Source organism: Herpailurus yagouaroundi, unplaced genomic scaffold, assembly GCF_014898765.1.
Source record: "Herpailurus yagouaroundi ecotype Mexico unplaced genomic scaffold, PumYag 163, whole genome shotgun sequence".
NCBI classification, from domain to species: Eukaryota; Metazoa; Chordata; class Mammalia; order Carnivora; family Felidae; genus Herpailurus; species Herpailurus yagouaroundi.
In genome coordinates this window covers 14,397,285-14,418,463 of record NW_024412404.1, presented here as the reverse complement: position 1 = coordinate 14,418,463, position 21,179 = coordinate 14,397,285, and the positions used below count along the sequence as shown (strand labels likewise).

The window sequence follows — 21,179 nt, the reverse complement described above, 5'->3', positions numbered from 1 at the left end:
GCCTTCCCATAGGTGGAAGGGTGTTTGTAGGGTGGCTTACAAGGGAATATGGTCACATCTCATCCCCTGCTCAGTACTATGTAGTTCATGGATTCCCCCACTGCTTACATGTTAAGGTCTAGATTCCCTAGCAGTCATGCAACAGCTTTTATAATAGGAGTCTGACACTTGTTCAGTCACATCTCTCAGACTCCCCTCATGTTTTATATTATAAAATCCTGAACTACTTACATCTGAACTGAATATACCATGCTATTTCAATCCTCTTTTACATAAACTCTTCTTTTTGTTCAGAATTATTTTCTTTCCTTTTCCTGCTTATCTAAATTGCAAACTCTTACTCATTTTGTAAGTCACTTCAGACGTCACCATTTCTCACTTCTCCCCACCCCAATAATTAACTATTCACTTCCTCCTTGGTGCTCCTTGACTAGGGACTAGGGCATTTTATACAGGTCTCTTTTATAGCATTTACCATAAATCATGGAATTATAATATGAATCCCATAATAAAAAGAGCCACATCTCCTTTATCTTTATATTCCTTTTTTTTTTAAGTTTATTTACTTATTTGAGAGAGAGAGAGCATGCACGTGTGTGTGCAAGGAGGGGCAGAGAGAGAGGGAAGGGAAGAATCCCAAGCAGGCTCCATGTTGTCAGCACAGAACCCACGTGGAGTTTGATCTCACGAACCATGAGATCATGACTTGAGCCAAAATCTAGACTTGGACGCTGAATGACTGAGCCGCACAGGTGCCCCTATCTTTATATTCCTAATGCTGTGGTAAAGTGCCTGGCATATAATTAGCAACCAATACACATTTTATTTTACTTTATTTTATTTTTATATGGAATGCTTCATGAATTTGCATGTCATCCTTGTGGAGGGGACATGCTAATCTCTGTATTGTTCTAGCCAATACACATTTTAAAGCTACTTTTTATGGTATCCTGTGTGAAAATGTCAGATATATACATATGTATCTATATCTGTATCTATATCTATCTATCTATATGGGTATATACATATATATTTGAAAAAACAGTTTTCTTGTTAAAAAGCACGTTGCCAAATCAGAATTTATATTGGAGATATAACTTGGAAATTTCTCATTAGTGGAATACAAAATTCTTTAACAATAATATCAATTATTCTTATTAATGTTGATTCCTACGAAATAAAATTAAAAAATGAACAAATTATCTTTCTTCTCTCTAGTTGAAAAAGTCATGACAGCCCTATTTGGATATATCACTAATATCAAATCCTTGGCAGCTCTTCTGAAAAATTCATTTTTGAGCTCATTCATGGGACCAAGAAATACTTTCTCATCTGTGAAAGATAGAAATATAGTAAAGAATATGATTTTCAAATACTTAGTAAAAAACCTAAAATTTTAAAAAAGTACTACATTTAAGTTACAAAAATAGTCACAGAATATAAACTAGCAAAAAAAAGCAGCTCAATCTCACTCATGTGAAACTACTATTAACATTTCATTATAGAACCTTCTGATTCCTCTTCTATGTGTATTTGTATACATGTGTGACCTGAGTATGGTAGAGGGGAAAGGCCTCTAGCTTAGGAATAAGATTCTCATCTAGGCTATAGTTCTAACTTATGGGACCTAGAGAAAGTTATTTGAAGCCTCTATATGGAAATAATTAAACTTGACCTTCTTATCTTGAATAGTGATATGAGATTCAAATGAGATAATGAAAAAAAGGGTGGGGAGGCCTCTTGCATTTGCAAAATGCTGCATAATTTTATTCTTTTCCAGCAGTGCAGTCTTGAAGTTAAAGTATTTGTGGCAGAGCCCTTATTGACCACAGCACAGATTTTAGGAGGCAATCTACTGAAGGTCACATTGGAGGCTGCCTACTCTGTGCCTGAATCTTTCATTCCAGTAGGCCCTCTGCAGAACTACATGGTTGGTCTGCAAGTTCCATCAGTTGGAGAGGTAAAGCCCTACAGCCAGATATTTAGATAGATTTAAACACTCATATGGTCATCTCTTCCTTACCTGCTAAGATTTCATTCAAAGCAAGCTCTATTAATTGAGGAAATTTATTTTAGGCTTAAAAAAAGTTTTCTAATGTTTTATATATAGATATCTATAGTTTACATGTTATATGTAATATACATTGCATATAATTTGTATCAATAAATACATATTTATGGTGGAAAATATGTAAAACATTTTAAAATTGATAATTTTAATATATTGCTACACATTACTTTTATGCGTATATTTTGTGGATTTTATACAATGTACTTAATTATATAAAACTTTCTCTTAATTTCAGGTTATTTTCTTAGTCCAAATTTCTATAGAGTAATTATATATGGATTTTTTGAGGCTCTTGATAGATATTTCAAAGTTGCTTGCTAAAAGGTATAATTAGTTAATACTCTCAGATGTTCTATTGCAATTTACTTTTCAGCATAGAACCCTCCAATTCCTCTTCACTATTCACATTCCCACCAGCAGTGTAAAGGGTTCCAATTTCTCCATATCCTCATTAATATCTAGTATTTTCTGGGTTTTTTTTTTTTTGTTGTTGTTGTTGTTGTTGTTGTTTGTTTTTTTTGATACTTATCCTTACAGATATGAAGTGGCATTTCCTTGTGTTTTAGATTTGCATTTCCCTAAGGACTGATGATGTTGAGCATCTTTTCCCCTCCTTACATTGCCATTTGTATATCTTTTGGGGGGGAAATGTTTATTCAAGTGTTTTGCCCATTTTTGAATCTGGTTGTTTTTTGTTGTTGAGTTTTAAAAGTACTTTATATAGCCTACCTATTGATCCCTTATCAGGTATGTGACTTGTAAATATTTTCTCCCATTCTTTACTTTGTTGTTAGTATATTTTGCTGCACAAAATTCCTAATTTGGATGAAGTCCAATTTATCTATTTTTTTTCTTTTATTGTCTCTGCCTTTGGTGCCATAACCAAGAAATCATTGCTTAATCCAATGTCAAGAGATTTTCCCCCCTGTGTTTTCTTCTAAACGTTTTATAGTTTTAGCTCTTAGATTTAGGCCTTTGAACCATTTTGAGTTTCCTCAGCACCATTTATTGAAAAGACTGTCCTTTCTCCATTGAATGGTCATGGTATGCTTAATTTTGAAGTTTTTGCCAGCATTCTCATTTCTGTGGAGGAGCAAATTTTCAGAGGTCCTTACTCTGCCATTCCAGAAATGCCTTTCTGTCACAAAAGTTCTTCCCAAAGAACTAGAATTGTTGAGTTACAGGGTATGACAATTTTAAATTTACTGGAGACTGCAATATTGCTTTTCACAGTTATACCAATTTATACTTCCATCAACTATGTATAAGAATACCATACCCTTTACAATATTGCCAGTGCTTGATATTTTCAGACTGATTTTGCCAATCTGTGTTTTAAAATGATATCTCATAGTTTTAACGTGCATCTCAATTATTATTAAGGTTATCTGGCATGTTTTTATATAAACATTGGATTTTCTAATTTCCCTTTCTACAAATTGCCTATTTACATCTTTGTTAATTTTCTTTTACAAGTATATATTAGATAAATTATAGATAGGAAAGTGCCTATATTGTTAACCCTTGTCAGATTTGTTTGTTTTTAAAAAAGTAATTTTTAAAAAGGTATATCATAACTCTCATATAAATATAAAATGACAAAAGGGTTTTAAACCAGTTCAAAGGAGAATTGGGGAAAAAAACACCCATATATAAGCAATCAGGAATGTTGAGATGAATTTCCTAATAATTCTAAACTCATCATCAGCCACAGGTCAATAATTGATTATATCTCCACTGGACAAAATATGTTTACATATCTATGGACAAGAATAACTTGCATTGTTACTATTTTTTTTTATAAAATAAAGAATTATAAAACAGCACAAATACAGAATCAGATAATCACAAAAGGAAGGGTCTGTTAGATAATACCCAACATTACACTGAAAATATACTTCAATAAACTTTTTTGTTCATTTTGAACTCTTTTACAAAACTTCCTGATGTATGATAATTTATTCTGTAGAAAGACTATCCCATTTTGTTCAAGAATGGAACTCTGAAGATTGGAGGGGAAAGAGAACCTGTTCCCCGGCCTAAAAAATGGCCAATTGCCAACATTCTGGCTCCAGGAGCTAATGACATTCCTAATGCTTTCATTGTTGGTGGGCCCTATGAGGAAGAAGAAGGAGAACTCAATCACCCTGAGGTGAGAGAATTATGTACTTTTTTTTGAGACAAACTAAGTGCATAGACAGATGGCAAGACATTTTTTGAATCACTCTAATTTATATAAATCTGTTACTTGTTAAAATAAAACAATTGTCTAATTCTGATGAAAATGTCTCCTAACTTCTTAAGTTCAACAAACAAAATAGTTTATTAAATTCAAATTTACTCTTTATTTTATTTTGAATTTATGAACTTTTGAGTAGGCAATAATATGATCATAGTCATGAATATAAAAGCAAATATATATACTCAAAGGAAGAAAGAAAGACTCACAGACAAAAATATTTAGAAGAGCAAAGTTTCCTTGCAAAGAATGCAAAAAGGAATAGATTTCAGAAAGACTGACTCAGATATCAGCATAGTAAAAGTCAGGGATAAAATTGTTTTTCTTTAGGAAGTCCAGATTTATAGAAAGTATTCAAAATATTGTTATTTTCAGAACTAGAACCTGTCAGGAAGACACTGCTATTTTTATTTTCTCTGAGGGTGTAAATTAATTAACTTATTTATTTATTTATTTATTTATTTATTTATTTATTTGTTTATTTATATTTTTCTTAAGGGTTTATTTTTAACTGAGTATATAGAGTGCTTAATCATATTAAAAGCAGGGAAAATGTCAGTTTTGATTAATATACACACATATATGTACATACAGTACATACATGCATTCTTTCCTTATTGGTGGCATACTCATACTGTTTTGCAACTTGCTTTTTAGTAGATCTTGGTGATTTCCACATCACTACTTAAAAAGCATTCTCATTCTTTTTCTTTTATCTTTTTATTTTTTCCCTTTTTTTTTTTGAGAGAGAGAGCTAGAGTGCAAGTGGGTAAAGGTCAGAGGAAGAGAGGGAGAATCTTATGCAGGCTCCATGCCCAGCTCAGAGCCCAATGTGGGGTTCCATCTCACCACCATGAGATCATGACCTGAGCTGAAATTAAGAGTTGGCCGCTTAACTGACTGAATAACCCAGGTGGCCCATCATTCTTTTTCTTTCTTTATTTGTACTTGCTGTATAACATGACATTATATAGACACACTTAAATTCACTTAACCAGTCTGCTATTGGTGATCATTTAGGTTGTTGAAATTATTCTTTTCTTTTTATTCCTCCCTCCTTTCCTCCTTCCATCCTTCTCTTTCCCTCCTTTCTTTCTCTTTTTATTTTCTTTCTTTGTTTCCCTGTTTCTTTCTATTTTACTGCAACTTATACTTGTCAAGAGCATAGAAAATGCTGCAAACATACTGGCAAATGTTTCTTGAATGAGCTAATAATCATTAGTGGAAAAATTCAATAAAATTATTTGTAAAATGAGGATGGTTGAATTATTTTAAGTATCTGACTAAATATTTTGAATAGTTGAAATAAATCTGGCAATATTTGAAAAACATTGTGCAGTATCTTCTCTCATCATTGTGATTAGTGAATATTCATACTGTTTCTTGATTTATACTTTCATTTAGATCAGATACTTTATTTTACGTATTTAGATCTTATATTTTAGTTTATTTTTAAATTTTGTTTGTTTAAAGTTTTTATTTAAATTCCAGTTAACATATAGTGTAATATTGGTTTCAGGAGTAGAATTTAGTGATTCGTCACTTACATATAACACCTAGTGCTCATCACCAGTGCCCTCCTTGCTACCCATCACCCATTTAACCCTTCCCTCACCTACCTCCCCTCCAGCAACCCTTAGCTTGTTTCTATAGTTAATAGTTTCTTATGGTTTTCCCCCCTCTTTCTTTTTTTCCTTCCTTCCCCTATGTTCTTCTGTTTTGTTTCTTAAATTCCACGTATAAGTGAAATCATATGGTATTTGTCTTTCTCTGACCGACTTATTTCACTTAGCAAAATACAGTTTATCTCCATCAAATGGCAAATTTCATTTGTTTTGCTGTCTGAGTAATAACCCATTATGTATATATAATATATATATTATATATATATATTATATATATATATATATATTTACTTTAGATCATTAGCTCTCAAGCCTGATTGCTCGCTTGAATCATCTGGAAAGCTTTTAAGACAATAGCAATGGGGCACCTGGATGTCTCAGTCTGTTTTACATCCAACTTGGTGTCAGGTCATGATACTGTGGTTTGTGAGTCCGAGCCCCACGTCGGGCTCTGTGCTGACAGCTCAGAGCCTGGAGCCTGCTTCAGATTCCATGCCTCCGTCCCTCTCTGCCCCTCCCGCACTCGCACTCTGTCTCTCAAAAAGAAATAAACATTTAAAAAAACAAATTAAAAAAAAACAATAGCAATGGCCAAGCCCTAACTGAGATCAATTACATAAGAATTTACTTTCAAAATATTACACTGGGGCTCCTGGGTGGCTCAGTTTGTTAAGCAACCGATATTGGCTCAGGTCATGACCTCATGTCTGGTGGGTTTGAGCCCCTTGTGGGCTCTGTGCTGACAGCTTAGAGCCTGGAACCTGCTTCAGATTCTGTGCCTCTGTCTCTCTCTGCCCCTCCCCCACTTGTACTCTCTCTCTCTCTCTCTCTCTCTCTCTCTCTCTCTCTCTCTCAAAAATAAATAAATATTAAAAAAATGTATTACCACTGCCCAGGTGTTGATTTTTTTAAAAGCTCCCAGATAATTCTAATATGCATTCAAGGTTGAGAATCAGTGATTGAGATTATATGAGTGAATTTTTGGTACTTAGTACTAAATTAATGTGAAGGTAATATAAATTATCTTACGTACTTTAGTAATAGTAAAGTACCCTAAAATTTAAGATGTGGTAGTAGTTACAGTAGTAGTTGTAGTTATACTAGTAATAGTAATAGTAATAGTAATAGTAATAGTAATAGTAATAGTAATAGTGTTGTGATCAAATCCCTTAAAAGAATGACTTACAGATTTAGCAGGATGAAACCATGGCACACTGAGAGAACAAAAGTCTCTTATTATTTTACAGGACAGGGAATTTAGGAACCAAGCAGAGTGCATAAAGAAAAGGATTACTTGGGACCTGGAAAGTCGCTGCTACCTTGATCCTCCTGCAGTAGTCAGGTAGGAAGAGGAAGGGGATTATGTCTAAGCAACAACTAGAGGTGGGAAGAAATGTTACTTTTGTTAATTTTATCTATATTTGAGTTAGGGTGATCTGAGAATCCCTTCCACCAAATCTGCTAATAACAGAGGCTTTTAGTGATCGTGGTTCACTCATGGTGGGTTCTGATTCCTTTTTCATATAAAACAAGTCCAGAGCTGATATGTATGGTGGCTCCACAGTGTAGCTCCATCAGGTATACAGGCTCCATCTTTATTTTTGCTCTACCTTCTTTAACATGTGCTTTCCATCCACAAGGTTGTTTCATGGTCCAGAATGGCCATTGGAGCTCTATCCTGCATATTCACATTCCTCAAAGAAAGCTGGAAAGGGCGAGTGTTTAGGGATAAAAAAGGATACATGCTGGGTATCTTAGACCCTCTTATAGAGCCTTCCTAGAAACTTACAATTTCAGTTTTATATCTCAATGGCCATCTCTAGATGCAAAAGAGGTTGGAATTATGTTTTTGTTATACACATTGTCATTCAGACTAAATCAGGGGTTAGAGGGGTGCCTGCGTAGCTCAGTTGGTTGAGCATCTGTCTTGGGATCAGGTCATGATCTTGTGGTTCATGGGTTCAAGCCCCATGTCGAGCTCTGTGCTGACAGCTCAGAGACTGGAGCCTGCTTTGGATTCTGTGTCTCCCTCTCTCTCTGCCCCTCCCCTACTCATGCTCTGTCTCTGTTTCTGTCTCTCAAAAGTAAAGAAACATTAAAAAAAATCTAAATCAGGAGTTAGATACTAAAGAAGAACAGGACACTTGACATTGTGTGGGTAACTACCAGTCTCTGTCACAGTTACCTGGCGGTTAGGGAGAGATGATAAATAAGGGACTATCAAAATACATATAATTAGAATGAGCAACTCTGGTTTTCTTTTTCAATTCATAGGCTGTTTTTAAGAAGAGTGTTAGAATTACAGAAAAATTGAGCAGACATTTCCCAGAATTCCTATATACCGCTGGTTCTCCACTTGACTGTGGTGTATAGTATAAATATACATTGTTGGGGTGCCTGGGTGGCTCAGTCGGTTAAGTGTCTGACTTCAGCTCGGGTCATGATATTATGGTTCATGCTTTGAGCCCCGCATTGGGCTCTCTGCTGTCAGTGCAGAGCCTGCTTTGGATCCTCTGTCTCCTTCTCTCTGCCCCTACCTTGCTCTCTCTTGCTCTCTCTCTCAAAAATAAATAAACATTAAAAATATAAATGTACATTGTTGGGTTTGACTTGCTTATATTCTGTTAAGGATACATTGTTGCTCTTATTACTTTGAGTAGTTATCTGTTTGATCAATTAAAAATAAGAAAAATTTGAAAATTTATTTTACCTTAATTTTGTCCTCTGATTCTCTTCTTTTCTTAATGTAGATCCAAGTTTCTGACCCATATCATTTTCTTTTTCTCTGAAAACTTTTAGCATTTCTTGCAAGGCAGGCCTACTGGCCACAAATTCTCTCCATTTTTGTTGAGAAAGTCTTTATTTCTCCTTCCTTTTTTTTATGATTTTTTTTTTTTAGTTTATTTATTTTGAGAGGGTGAGAGAGAGGGCACAAGCTGGGGAGGGGCATAGAAAGAGGGAGAGAGAATCCCAAGCAGGCTCTGCACCATCAGCACAGAGCCCAACACAGGACTTGATCTCACAAACCGTGAAATCATGACCTTAGCAGAGATCAAAAGCAGACGCTTAACCAGTTGAGCCACTCAGGCACCCTCTCCTTCGCTTCTGAAGGATAATTCTCTGGATACAGAAATCCAAGTTGGTGGTGTGTTTTTTTCCAGAAACTTTGAATATTTCACTCCATCTCTTATTGCTTGCATGGTTTCTGAAGAGAAATCCAATGTAACTCTTATTCTTGTTCCTCTATAGGTAAGGTGTTTGTGGTTTCTCTCCCTTCTGTCTTCTTTAAATATTTTCTCTTTTTCTGTGGTTTTCTGCAGTTTGAATATGATATACCTGGACATAGGGTTTTTTTGTTTGTTTTCTGTTTTGTTTTGGTATTTATGATGCTTACTCTTCTCTGAGCTTTCAGTATCTGTGGTTTGGTATCTGTCATTAATTTAGTAAAATTCTCAGTCATTATGATTTCACATATTTCTTTGGTTCTTTTTTCTGTTTTTTCCTCTGGTATTCCTGTTATATCTTCTATAATTGTTCCACAGTTCTTGGATATTCTAATTTTTTTTTCATTTTTTTCTCCTTTCCATTTTAGTTTGGGCATTTTTTATTGACATATCTTCAAATTCACTGATGATTTCCTCAGCATTGTTCAATCTACTAAGTCCATCAAATGAATTCTTCATTTTTGTTTCAGTGTTTCTTGTTTCTAGCACTTCTTTTTTATTCTTTCTTGGGTTTCCGTCTCTCTGCTTACATTTCCATCTCCCTATTACATTATTTGCAGTTTGTCTACTTTTTCCATTAGTGCTCTTAACATATTAATTATAGTTATTTTAAATTCCCTACATGATTGGGGCATCTGGGTGGCTCAGGCAGTTGAACGTTGGACTTCAGCTCAGGTCATGATCTCGAGGTTCGTGAGTTTGAGCCCTGTATCTGGCTCACTGCTGTTGGTGCAGATCCGCTTCGGATCCTCTGTCCCCCTCTCTCTCTGTCCCTCCCCCACTCGTGCTCACTCGCTCTCTTGCTCTCTCTTTCAAAAATAAATTTAAAAAACATTAAAATATTCCCTATATAATCATTCGAAATTTTGTGTCATATCTGAGTCTAGTTCTTATGTTGTGTCTCTTCAGTATTTTTTCTTGCCTTTTAGTATTCTTTGTAATTTTTTATTGGAACCTGGACATTATATATTGGGTGATAAGAAATGAGGTAATTAGGGTTTTTAGTGTGAAGTTTTCTGTTAGTGTGGCTTGGAGCTGGGCTGTGTTTAGTGTTTGCTGTAACTGTACGTGCTAGAGGCTTCAGTTTCCTTTTTTGTTCCTCCCCCCCTGTTGTCTTTGAGTTTGCCTGAAAGAGGGTCTGTGTTTTGCAGCCTCTCAAATCCACTGTTCTTATACCAGAACCCTGTTGGTGTGGTGATAAGGTGTTTGGAAGGGGAAGTATTTTAAAATACTGTAATTAAACTTAGTATTTTAATGGGTTTGACCTCCTGGCCTGTGACAATCAGAAGTGTTTAATAGTATTTTTTACTTCTTATGTGAAACAGGAAGGCTAGACAGAACTAGAATTGTCTAATTGCCCTTCTTCCGCATCAGATAAGACTCTGGTAAAATAGTTTCCCTTAAAGGGTAAGCATTTGTTATGGGTAACACTCCAGGCATATTTCAAAATACTTACTGTTCCCTTCTTCCTACTTAAGAGGATTTTTCTCATATCTTCACCATGAATATCTGAAGTGACTCCTTGTTTTAAAGCCAAAAAAGTGTGGAGTCTATAACTCTGGCTAATCCAGCCTCCAGCAATTTGTCAAAATTACCATTAAAGTGTTTCCACAACTTATTGACTCCATTGCTTTCTCCGACCTGTACACTGACGTCAGCTGTGATTCTCTGTACTTGCCTCTCCTCCAAATTTTATGGTGGTGATTTGCCCCATGAACTTAATTCTTAGATGGATCTAAGAAAGGTCATTGATTTTTCAGTTTGACCTGCTTCTTATTGTTGTTATGAGGACAGGAGCAACAACTTCTAAGCTCCTTACATGTCAGAGCTGACACTGTAAGTGCTACTCTATTTTCACAGTATAAACATATTTTATATGATTTGCATACTTGTCTGATTATTTCTTTAGAACAAATTACTAGAAGTGAAATTTCTGGGTCAAAGATTATGACCATTTTAAGGCTTTAGATTCACATTTACAGATTGCTCTCAACAATGTATAGTTTGCTTCTGCTAGCAGTACAGTAGAATTATTTTTGGAATTTTATAAATTTAGGAAGCTTAAAACAACCCACCTACCTAATAAAAATGTTTATATATCTTTGCGTATTCCATTACTTTTAAAAAGAGTCTTCCCTTTAAATTATACTAACTTGATTTTTTCATACAATTCTAATGGGCTAATTTTTAATTTGCAGTTTTCAGAAGCGAATTGTTGATTGCCGCTTTTGGCCTGTAGAGATCACAAGAGTTCCTCTGACTACTGTACCCAAAGGGAAAGCTGCAAAATTTGATAAGGTAAATTTGTTCCCTTAATGATAGCTGTAGAAGAAATGCCTGGTCAGACCCAACCTATTATTCTGCTTCTTTATTTTTTAAATTTTTTAAATGGTTATTTATTTTTGAGAGAGAGAAACTGAGCACAGGCAGGGGAGGAGCAGGGAGACACAGAATCTAAAGCAGGCTCCAGGCTCTGAGCTGTCAGCATAGAGCCCAACACGGGGCTTGAATCCACGAACTGCAGGATGATGACCTGAGCCCAAGTCAGATGTTTAACCAAACTGAGCCACCCAGGTGCTTGTTATTCTGCTTCTAGTTCTGATACAGAAGGAATGTGTGAACTGATGTGGGTGCTCTCTAGGGTGACTAACTTAACCTGATTTGTCAAGTAGTTTCCTGGTTTTAGTGCTGAAAATCGCATGTCCCAGGAAGATCTCCTGTCCCTGGCAAATCAGGATGACTGGTCACCCTAGCTCCCTATTGTCCACTAAAAACTGTTTAGGCTTTATTCCTAGACATCCTATTTCCCTTTAGCTCTTTAAAATGGTTTTACTATAGGTAAAACCACACAAAATAGCCATTTTTATAGGTCAAAGTAGTTAAATATTGGGAATATGGCTCAACCTAATACATCTTCCTGAATTTCTTTTCAACATACCTACTTAAAATGTTTTAGCCTACTAATTAGAGTAATAGGGCTCATTGATGTACATTATTCTGAAAAGATCTAGCTTTGTGAGCCTAGAACATGTTCTCTGTTGTTTTATTTGTGCATGTCTGGTCTTTTCTGTTTGTACATAAACTCCCTTAGGGTAGGAATACTGTCATAGACTACTTTGTATCCTCTATAGTACCTAGCATGATTCATGGTATACAGCAGACAATTAACAAGTACCTAAATTCTTTTGATTTTTATTTTTTTATCTTAAATTTTTTTTTAATGTTTACTTATTATTGAGAGACAGAGAGAGGCAGAGCATGAGCATGGAAGTGGCTGAGAGATGGGGAGACACAGAATCTGAAGCAGGCTCCAGGCTCTGAGCTGTCAGCACAGAGTCCAATGCGGGGCTCGGACTCATAAACCTAGAGATCATGACCTGAGCCGAAGTCGGAAGCTTAACCGACAGCCACCCAGGCGCCCCCTTTTGATTTTTAAAATAGACATTTTTACATAATAAATATACTACTGGCAGTAACCACTTCTCCCTTTGTAATATAAAATATACATTGCTAACTTTCCTTAGCAACACAATGTTATTATATATATGTAAGACTTTTAAATCTACTTTTTAAAAAATTTTTTCTTTTTTAATGTTTATTTATTTTTGAGAGAGAGACAGAGCCTGAGCCGGGGTGGGGCAGAGAGAGAGGGAGACACAAAATCTGAAGTAGGCTCCTGGCTCTGAGCTGTCAGCACAGAGTCCCACATGGGGCTCAAACTCATGAACTGCAAACCGCAAAATCATGACTTGAGCCGAAGTCGGATGCTAAACCGACTGAGCCACCCAGACGCCCCAAATCTAAATTCTACTTATTGTAATATGTGAAATCAAAGAGATTACTTTTAATTTGCGGGAATTAAATGTGTTTTCTTTCAGTAAATTTTTTCCCTATGAAAGTTTTCTATGGCAAACCATTAAAAATTATGTTAAGTTATATTTATTAACATGTTATTCATCTTTGTGATGGGGGTTTAGACAAAATTAGCGGGGCACCTGGGTGGCTCAGTCAGTTGAGCATCTGACTTCGGCTCAGGTCATGATCTCGTAGTTGACAAGTTTGAGCCCCGCATGGGGCTCTGTGCTGACAGCTCATAGCCTGGAGCCTGCTTCAGATTCTGTGTCCCTCTCTCTCTGCCCCTGCCCTGCTCATGCTCTGTCTCTCTCTGTCTCAAAAATAAATAAACATTAAAAAAAAAATTAGGTAAAATTAGCGATGGCAAATACAGAGTGGCAAACTATCATTCATCCTCCCTCATCCATGGCAGATATTACTGGTTAATCAAAACGTTGTTTCTTTCTGAACCCAGATAAGGGTATAGAATCTTCGGGGCGCCTGGGTGGCTCAGTCGGTTAAGCGTCTGACTTTGGCTCAGGTCACGATCTCGCGGTCTGTGAGTTCAAGCCCCGCGTCGGGCTCTGTGCTGACTGCTCAGAGCCTGGAGCCTGTTTCAGATTCTGTGTCTCCCTCTCTCTCTGACCCTCCCTCGTTCATGCTCTGTCTCTCTCTGTCTCAAAAATAAATAAACATTAAAAAAAAAAAAAAGAATCTTTCTCAATACAGTACTCTGAAACAACTCCACCAATTGTTTAGAATTTAGGCATATTCAAGTCTATTTAATATGATGATTTGTAAGATCCCTTTCATTCATAAAAATCTGTGAACTAAAGCTAAAAGCCACATCTTCTGATTTCTTTTCGTTGTTGTAATTATTTTACAAAGCTTCATTTTTTCCTAAGAAGCAATATTGTTAAATTGACTTTTTTAGTTGAATATATATATAATCAATTAATTGGAGCATGTGTTATCTGACTACTGCCTTTACTATTCATTAACACTGTTGATATGCATTATTTCAGTGATTGTGGTATTATTAAACCCATTTTGAAGATAAAGAAATGTAGATCCAAAATATCTATGTAACTGGCCAAGTCAAATAGTTAAGGAGCATAGCTAGTTCCTAAAGCCAGGTCTTTGAAAAACTAAGAGCTCCATACCTTCTGCTACATTGCTCTACAGCACTAACAGCTCTCTGGTTTTATTCCTTTAGACTGATGATGAAAGTCAGCTTTCGTTTCATGGTGTGGCTTATGTGAATATGGTCCCATTGCTGTATCCAGGTGTGAAGAGGATTCGGGGAGCTTTTCATGTTTACCCTTACCTAGACAGTACAGTCTATGAAAAGGTAAGAAAAAATTGTACAGAAGGTATTATCCTAATTTATCCTTTATGTATGTGTTTACTTACATCTTTAGCATACAAATCTTTGCACTTGAAGTTTGGAACCATTGGTATACTGGGATGGTAAATATAGCACCTTGCAGTCATTCTGTCATTGAACCTTAAAAACTTTAGGATAGTGAGGAGCACCCCAGTGGCTCAGTTGGCTGGGCATCCAATTTCAGCTTAGGTCATGGTCTCAAAATTTGTGGGTTTGAGCCCCACATCATTTTCTCTCTCAAAAATAAATAAAACATTAAAAAATTTTAGGATAATGAAAAGCCAAAAACTGGAAACAACCTAAACCTCTATGAACAGGTGAACAGAAAAACAAATTTTGTGGTATATCTATATAATGAAATCCTACTCAGTGATAAAAAGGAATGAACTATTGATACGTGCAGCATGGATGAATCTCAAATGCATTATGTTAAATGAGAGAAGGCTGATAAAAGAAAGTACATAATGTATGATTTCATCTAAATAGAATTCTAAGAAAATAATCTGTGGTGACCTAAAGCTGACCAGTGGTTGCTTAGGAACAGGAATAGAGAGAGGGATGGATTACAAAAGAATGTGAAGAAAGTGTTAGGGATGATGGAAATGCTGGTTATCTTGATTGTGGTGATAGTTTCACATGTGTATACATATGTCATGTCAAAATTAATCAAATTGTATACTTTAAATATGTAGTTTGTCATATTTCAATTTTACTCAATACAGTCAGATACATAATCTTTAAGACAATGAAAGAAGTCTATTGTGTTAAGTATACAAAACTTAAATCCATGAGCTGATTAGTGATTTTTAGGTGTTAAAATGTTAAAATCATGTATCTTTTTATCTATCTATATGTCTACATATAAATATAGAATATATATATGTGTATTTTTCCCCAAACAAAAAATCAGTTTTACCATATTTTTCTTAGGAGAAATTGAGTCTTCGTAAAACACAACAAAAATAATAACAAAAACATATTACTATTTCATTATTATTAGGACAGCTATTTTTCAATAATGGAGTCATGAAAGACCTATCATCTATTTGCAAACCAACTGAGTAGTAAACTCTTTCTATATATTATTTATTTTTGAGAGAGAGAGAGAGAGAGAGAGAGAGAGAGAGTCAGAGCATGAGGGGGGAGGGGCAGAGAGACAGGGAGACACAGAATCCGAAGCAGTCTCCAGGCTCTGAGCTGTCAGCACAGAGCCCAATGCGGGCTTGAACCCACAAACCGTGAGATTATGACCTGAGCCGAAGTCGGATGCTTAACCGACTGAGCCACCAGGTGCCCCAGAAATCCTTTGACTCAGAAATCACACTTATAAGGATGTATCTGAAGGAAATAATTTAATAGAATCAAAACTCCATGTTCGCCCTTCAGTTTTAGTCTCTAGAACTTTCTCATGTTCTGTAATACAATTTTTAGCATTAGAATAGATTTGGCAATATTGAATGGTTTGCCTTCCTTTCTGAAAGTGTGTGAAGCATTACAAAGAAAAAGATGTGCATGGACTATGAGTACAAATAAAAATCTATATGTAGTGTTTCCAATTATTGCAATTACTGTAAAGAGTGTTAAAAATGTTTTGTAGAATACAAAGAGGGGAAACATCATAAGATTTCAGTTTGTCACCTGTCTACAAATACTATAAATCTTAACTGTTAGTGACAGAAATGTCCATCTGTTTTACTTACACTATTTGTTTTTCTTTGAAAACATGGCGTATGCAAAAGTATCTGGGTTAGGTTTGGCAGAGTGGAAAAGCAAATGAAATTTGAAAAAGAGCTAGCAGTGATGAATGTCGCAGTGTGTAAATTAAAATTCCTAATGACATAAAAAAACCCAACTCCGTATTCAGAAAAACTTTTTGGGATCTATGATAGCAAAAATTAAAAATAAGTTTTTTTTTTTTTTTTAACATTTATTTATTTTTGAGAGAGAGAGATGGAGTGCACGTGGCGGAGAGGCAGAGAGACAGAGAGACACAGAATCCGAAGCAGACTCAGGGCTCTGAGCTGCCAGCACAGAGACCCACGTGGGGTTCAAACCCACCAACCCTGAGATTTTGACCCGAGCTGAAGTCGGATACTCAACCAATTGAGCCACCCAGGCACCCCTAAAAATAAGTTTAAGGGGCGCCTGGGTTGATCAGTCGGTTGAGCCTCTGACTTCAGCTCAGGTCATGATCTCGCGGTCCATGGGTTTGAGTCCCCCATCGGGCTCTGTGCTGACAGTTCAGAACCTGGAGCCTGCTTCGGATTCTGTGTCTCCCTCTCTCTCTGCTCCTCCCCTGCTCATGCTCTCTCTCTGTCTCTCAAAAATGAATAAACATTAAAAAAAATTTAAAAAATAATTTTAAAATGTCTATAATAGAGAAAAGCTTAGAAAATGATTGTAAATAAAAATGATTCAATATGCATCTATTAAAAAAGATAATTGTTAATGCTGTGTAAATAGTTAAATGGAAAAAAAGAATGCCAAAATGTTACATATAGCATAGATAAAAATAAGTTGCAAATGAGTTTATTAACATTGTTAAATGTGAAAAATATAAAAGTAGAAGTGGCTATTAATTAAAAAATATGAACTCAGGAAAGACTTTCCTAGGCTTGAGAGCAATGAAAGATATAAAAGATTTAGATTAACAAAAAATGAATAGCTTCTATGTATAGGAGAAACCATCATAAACAAAATTACAATGTAACTGAAAAATGGGAGAATATTTGAATATATGTAGGAAAGATGGTTACTATTCCTAAAATATAAAGCACTTTATCAAATTGATAAGAAAAACACACTAATTTTGTTTTAAAGGGCAAAGTACATGAAACGGTACTAGACAAAAAAAGAAATGCCAATGATCAATAAATAAAAGAAGAAGAAACATTTGGCCTTATTTAGAATCAAACAACTGCAAATTAAAATAACAATAAAATACCATTTTACCTGTAGAATTAGTCAATTCTTTAAAACATGGTAATGCCCATTGTTGGGAAAGGTGTGATAAAGCAACTCTCATTCACTGCTAGAAGTGTAAATTACTACAAACCATGAAAAAAATTTTGTCAGTATGTATTAAGAAGCTTAGAATACTTATATTTTTTCCTGTAGCATTCCTACTTCCAGGAATCTATTTTAAAGGAATGAGTAGAATTGTATCCAAATTTTACTAAATGAAGATATATCTGAGGGAAGTAGTATATTATAATTGAAAGGTTATAGGCCTTGATGTCAGTCAGCCTCTAGTTTCAATTCCGGAATTAACCAGCTGGGTAACTTCAGGCAAGTGACTAAGTTTCTCTCAACTTTAATTAATTAATTGATTTATTATAAATAAATTTATTATAAATGAAGACAGTGCTTTTTTCCTAGAATTGTTTTACATATTAAATGAGATAAAATATGTAAGGTACTAGGAGTGTAGTACTAGGGGTGTAGTAGGGGTGATTGGAGACTATTGTATATACATTAAAAATTACCTTATGAAAAATTTTAAAACATGAAAGGATACATGTGATAATCTGTTAAATGAAAAATCAGGGTATAAAACTACATTCAATATGACCACAACTTTTAAAAAATATATAATCATAATTAAATATATATGTATATATGTATATATATATACATATAATATTGGAGAGGAAATCTTTCTGGCTATGTCTGAGTGAGAAGATTGTCAAATATTCTCCCCACCACCACCAAAAGCAGCTGTAAAATTGGACAAATTGGCAAAAAAAACCATTCAGCACTCTGGAAATTGACCAAAGGCATCAACAAACTGAGAAGTATTAATGCATGAAAAACTATGGAGTTTGAGGCTTTCTTGGTTAGGGCTGCTTCTAAAACTTCCCTAAGTTGTTCCCTACTCCACTTCTTTAGCTTAACCAGTGCACTGATTATTCTAGGGCAGGATAGGCTGTGAGGACCAGCAACTTTGCTGCCATAGAAGAAGGCTTACACAATTTGGAGCAGTGGATGAAGGACCTATGCCCAGCAATGCTGTTGGTTGAAATTTGTGGAGAGCAACCAACATAACTGAAATGAGAGTCCCAGGAAAGAGAGTAAGGGGCAGAAAAGATACATGGCAAAATAATGTCTAGAAATGTCTCATGTTTGATGAAAACATTAATCTACATATCCAAGAAGTTCAGAGGATCCCAGGTTGGATAAGCATACAGGCATCTACAACATAGACATTAGAGTTTACTGCTGAAAGACAAAGAGAAAATCACGAATTCAACAGGAGAAAAACAACTCATTGCTTATAGTTGCAATGTATTTAACAGCTGATTTTTCTTCTGAAACAATGGATCCAGAAGGCAGTCGAATAACATATTCAAAGTGCTCAATGAAAAAGCTAGCAATCAAAAAGGAAGTTAAAATAAAGACATCCAAAGATAAACAAATATTGAAAGAATTTGTTGCTAACAAATTTGTCTTGTAAGAAACACTAAAGGAAGTTCTTCTGCTTGAAAGGATATGGCATTGATTGCTGACTTGAATCCACAGGAAGAAACAAAGAGCACTAGAAATGTCTAAATTTAAGTTAATATAAAAGATTTCAGAAATACAGTATGTATTTTTTTTATTTTTACTCTTAATTTCTTTGAAAGGCATTATATAAAGCATTAATTATATTGTTGGGTTATAACATGTATAGATTTTTTTTTATTTATATATGAAATTTATTGTCAAATTGGTTTCCATACAACACCCAGTGCTCATCCCAAAAGGTGCCCTCCTCAATACCCATCACCCACCCTCTCCTCCCTCCCACCCCCCATCAACCCTTAGTTTGTTCTCAGTTCTCAACAGTCTCTTATGCTTTGGCTCTCTCCCACTCTAACCTCTTTTTTTTTTTTTCCTTCCCCTCCCCCATGGGTTCCTGTTAAGTTTCTCAGGATCCACATAAGAGTGAAACCATATGGTATCCGTCTTTCTCTGTATGGCTTATTTCACTTAGCATCACACTCTCCAGTTCCATCCACGTTGCTACAAAAGGCCATATTTCATTTTTTCTCGTTGCCACGTAGTATTCCATTGTGTATATAAACCACAATTTCTTTATCCATTCATCAGTTGATGGACATTTAGGCTCTTTCCATAATTTGGCTATTGTTGAGAGTGCTGCTATGAACATTGGGGTACAAGTGCCCCTATGCATCAGTACTCCTGTGTCCCTTGGATAAATTCCTAGCAGTGCTATTGCTGGGTCATAGGGTAGGTCTATTTTTAATTTTCTGAGGAACCTCCACACTGCTTTCCAGAGCGGCTGCACCAATTTGCATTCCCACCAACAGTGCAAGAGGGTTCCCGTTTCTCCACATCCTCGCCAGCATCTATAGTCTCCTGATTTGTTCATTTTGGCCACTCTGACTGGCGTGAGGTGATACCTGAGTGTGGTTTTGATTTGTATTTCCCTGATAAGGAGCGACGCTGAACATCTTTTCATGTGCCTGTTGGCCATCCGGATGTCTTCTTTAGAGAAGTGTCTATTCATGTTTTCTGCCCATTTCTTCACTGGGTTATTTGCTTTTCGGGTGTGGAGTTTGGTGAGCTCTTTACAGATTTTGGATACTAGCCCTTTGTCCGATATGTCATTTGCAAATATCTTTTCCCATTCCGTTGGTTGCCTTTTAGTTTTGTTGGTTGTTTCCTTTGCTGTGCAGAAGCTTTTTATCTTCATAAGGTCCCAGTAATTCACTTTTGCTTTTAATTCCCTTGCCTTTGGGGATGTGTCGAGTAAGAGATTGCTACGGCTGAGGTCAGAGAGGTCTTTTCCTGCTTTCTCCTCTAAGGTTTTGATGGTTTCCTGTCTCACATTCAGGTCCTTGATCCATTTTGAGTTTATTTTTGTGAATGGTGTGAGAAAGTGGTCTAGTTTCAACCTTCTGCATGTTGCTGTCCAGTTCTCCCAGCACCATTTGTTAAAGAGGCTGTCTTTTTTCCATTGGATGTTCTTTCCTGCTTTGTCAAAGATTAGTTGGCCATACGTTTGTGGGTCTAGTTCTGGGGTTTCTATTCTATTCCATTGGTCTATGTGTCTGTTTTTGTGCCAATACCATGCTGTCTTGATGATGACACCTTTGTAGTAGAGGCTAAAGTCTGGGATTGTGATGCCTCCTGCTTTGGTCTTCTTCAAAATTACTTTGGCTATTCGGGGCCTTTTGTGGTTCCATATGAATTTTAGGATTGCTTGTTCTAGTTTAGAGAAGAATGCTGGTGCAATTTTGATTGGGATTGCATTGAATGTGTAGATAGCTTTGGGTAGTATTGACATTTTGACAATATTTATTCTTCCAATCCATGAGCAGGGAATGTCTTTCCATTTCTTTAAATCTTCTTCAATTACCTTCATAAGCTTTCTATAGTTTTCAGCATACAGATCCTTTACATCTTTGGTTAGATTTATTCCTAGGTATTTTATGCTTCTTGGTGCAATTGTGAATGGGATCAGTTTCTTTATTTGTCTTTCTGTTGCTTCATTGTTAGTGTATAAGAATGCAACTGATTTCTGTACATTGATTTTGTATCCTGCAACTTTGCTGAATTCATGTATCAGTTCTAGCAGACTTTTGGTGGAGTCTATCGGATTTTCCATGTATAATATCATGTCATCTGCAAAAAGCGAAAGCTTGACTTCATCTTTGCCAATTTTGATGCCTTTGATTTCCTTTTGTTGTCTGATTGCTGATGCTAGAACTTCCAACACTATGTTAAACAACAGCGGTGAGAGTGGGCATCCCTGTCGTGTTCCTGATCTCAGGGAAAAAGCTCTCAGTTTTTCCCC

General features: G+C 35.7%; 1 protein-coding gene and 1 non-coding gene across 5 annotated transcripts in view; one reads left to right on the top strand and one right to left on the bottom strand.

Annotated features, from left to right (window-relative positions):
* Positions 1-21,179, top strand: part of CFAP70 (cilia and flagella associated protein 70) — a 113,253-nt gene that overhangs the window by 25,210 nt on the left and 66,864 nt on the right. For 3 of the 4 annotated variants that reach the window (XM_040485375.1, XM_040485376.1, XM_040485378.1), the window contains 5 exons: positions 1,781-1,960; positions 4,041-4,223; positions 7,183-7,277; positions 11,358-11,457; positions 14,210-14,344. In XM_040485375.1, coding sequence (XP_040341309.1) covers positions 1,781-1,960; positions 4,041-4,223; positions 7,183-7,277; positions 11,358-11,457; positions 14,210-14,344 — 693 coding nt within the window. The remainder of the gene's footprint in view (positions 1-1,780; positions 1,961-4,040; positions 4,224-7,182; positions 7,278-11,357; positions 11,458-14,209; positions 14,345-21,179) is intronic. The other variant, XM_040485377.1, reaches the window with a different exon arrangement.
* On the bottom strand, positions 842-943 carry LOC121037584 (U6 spliceosomal RNA). The gene has a single exon (XR_005793860.1). It is a non-coding gene; the product is annotated as a U6 spliceosomal RNA (small nuclear RNA).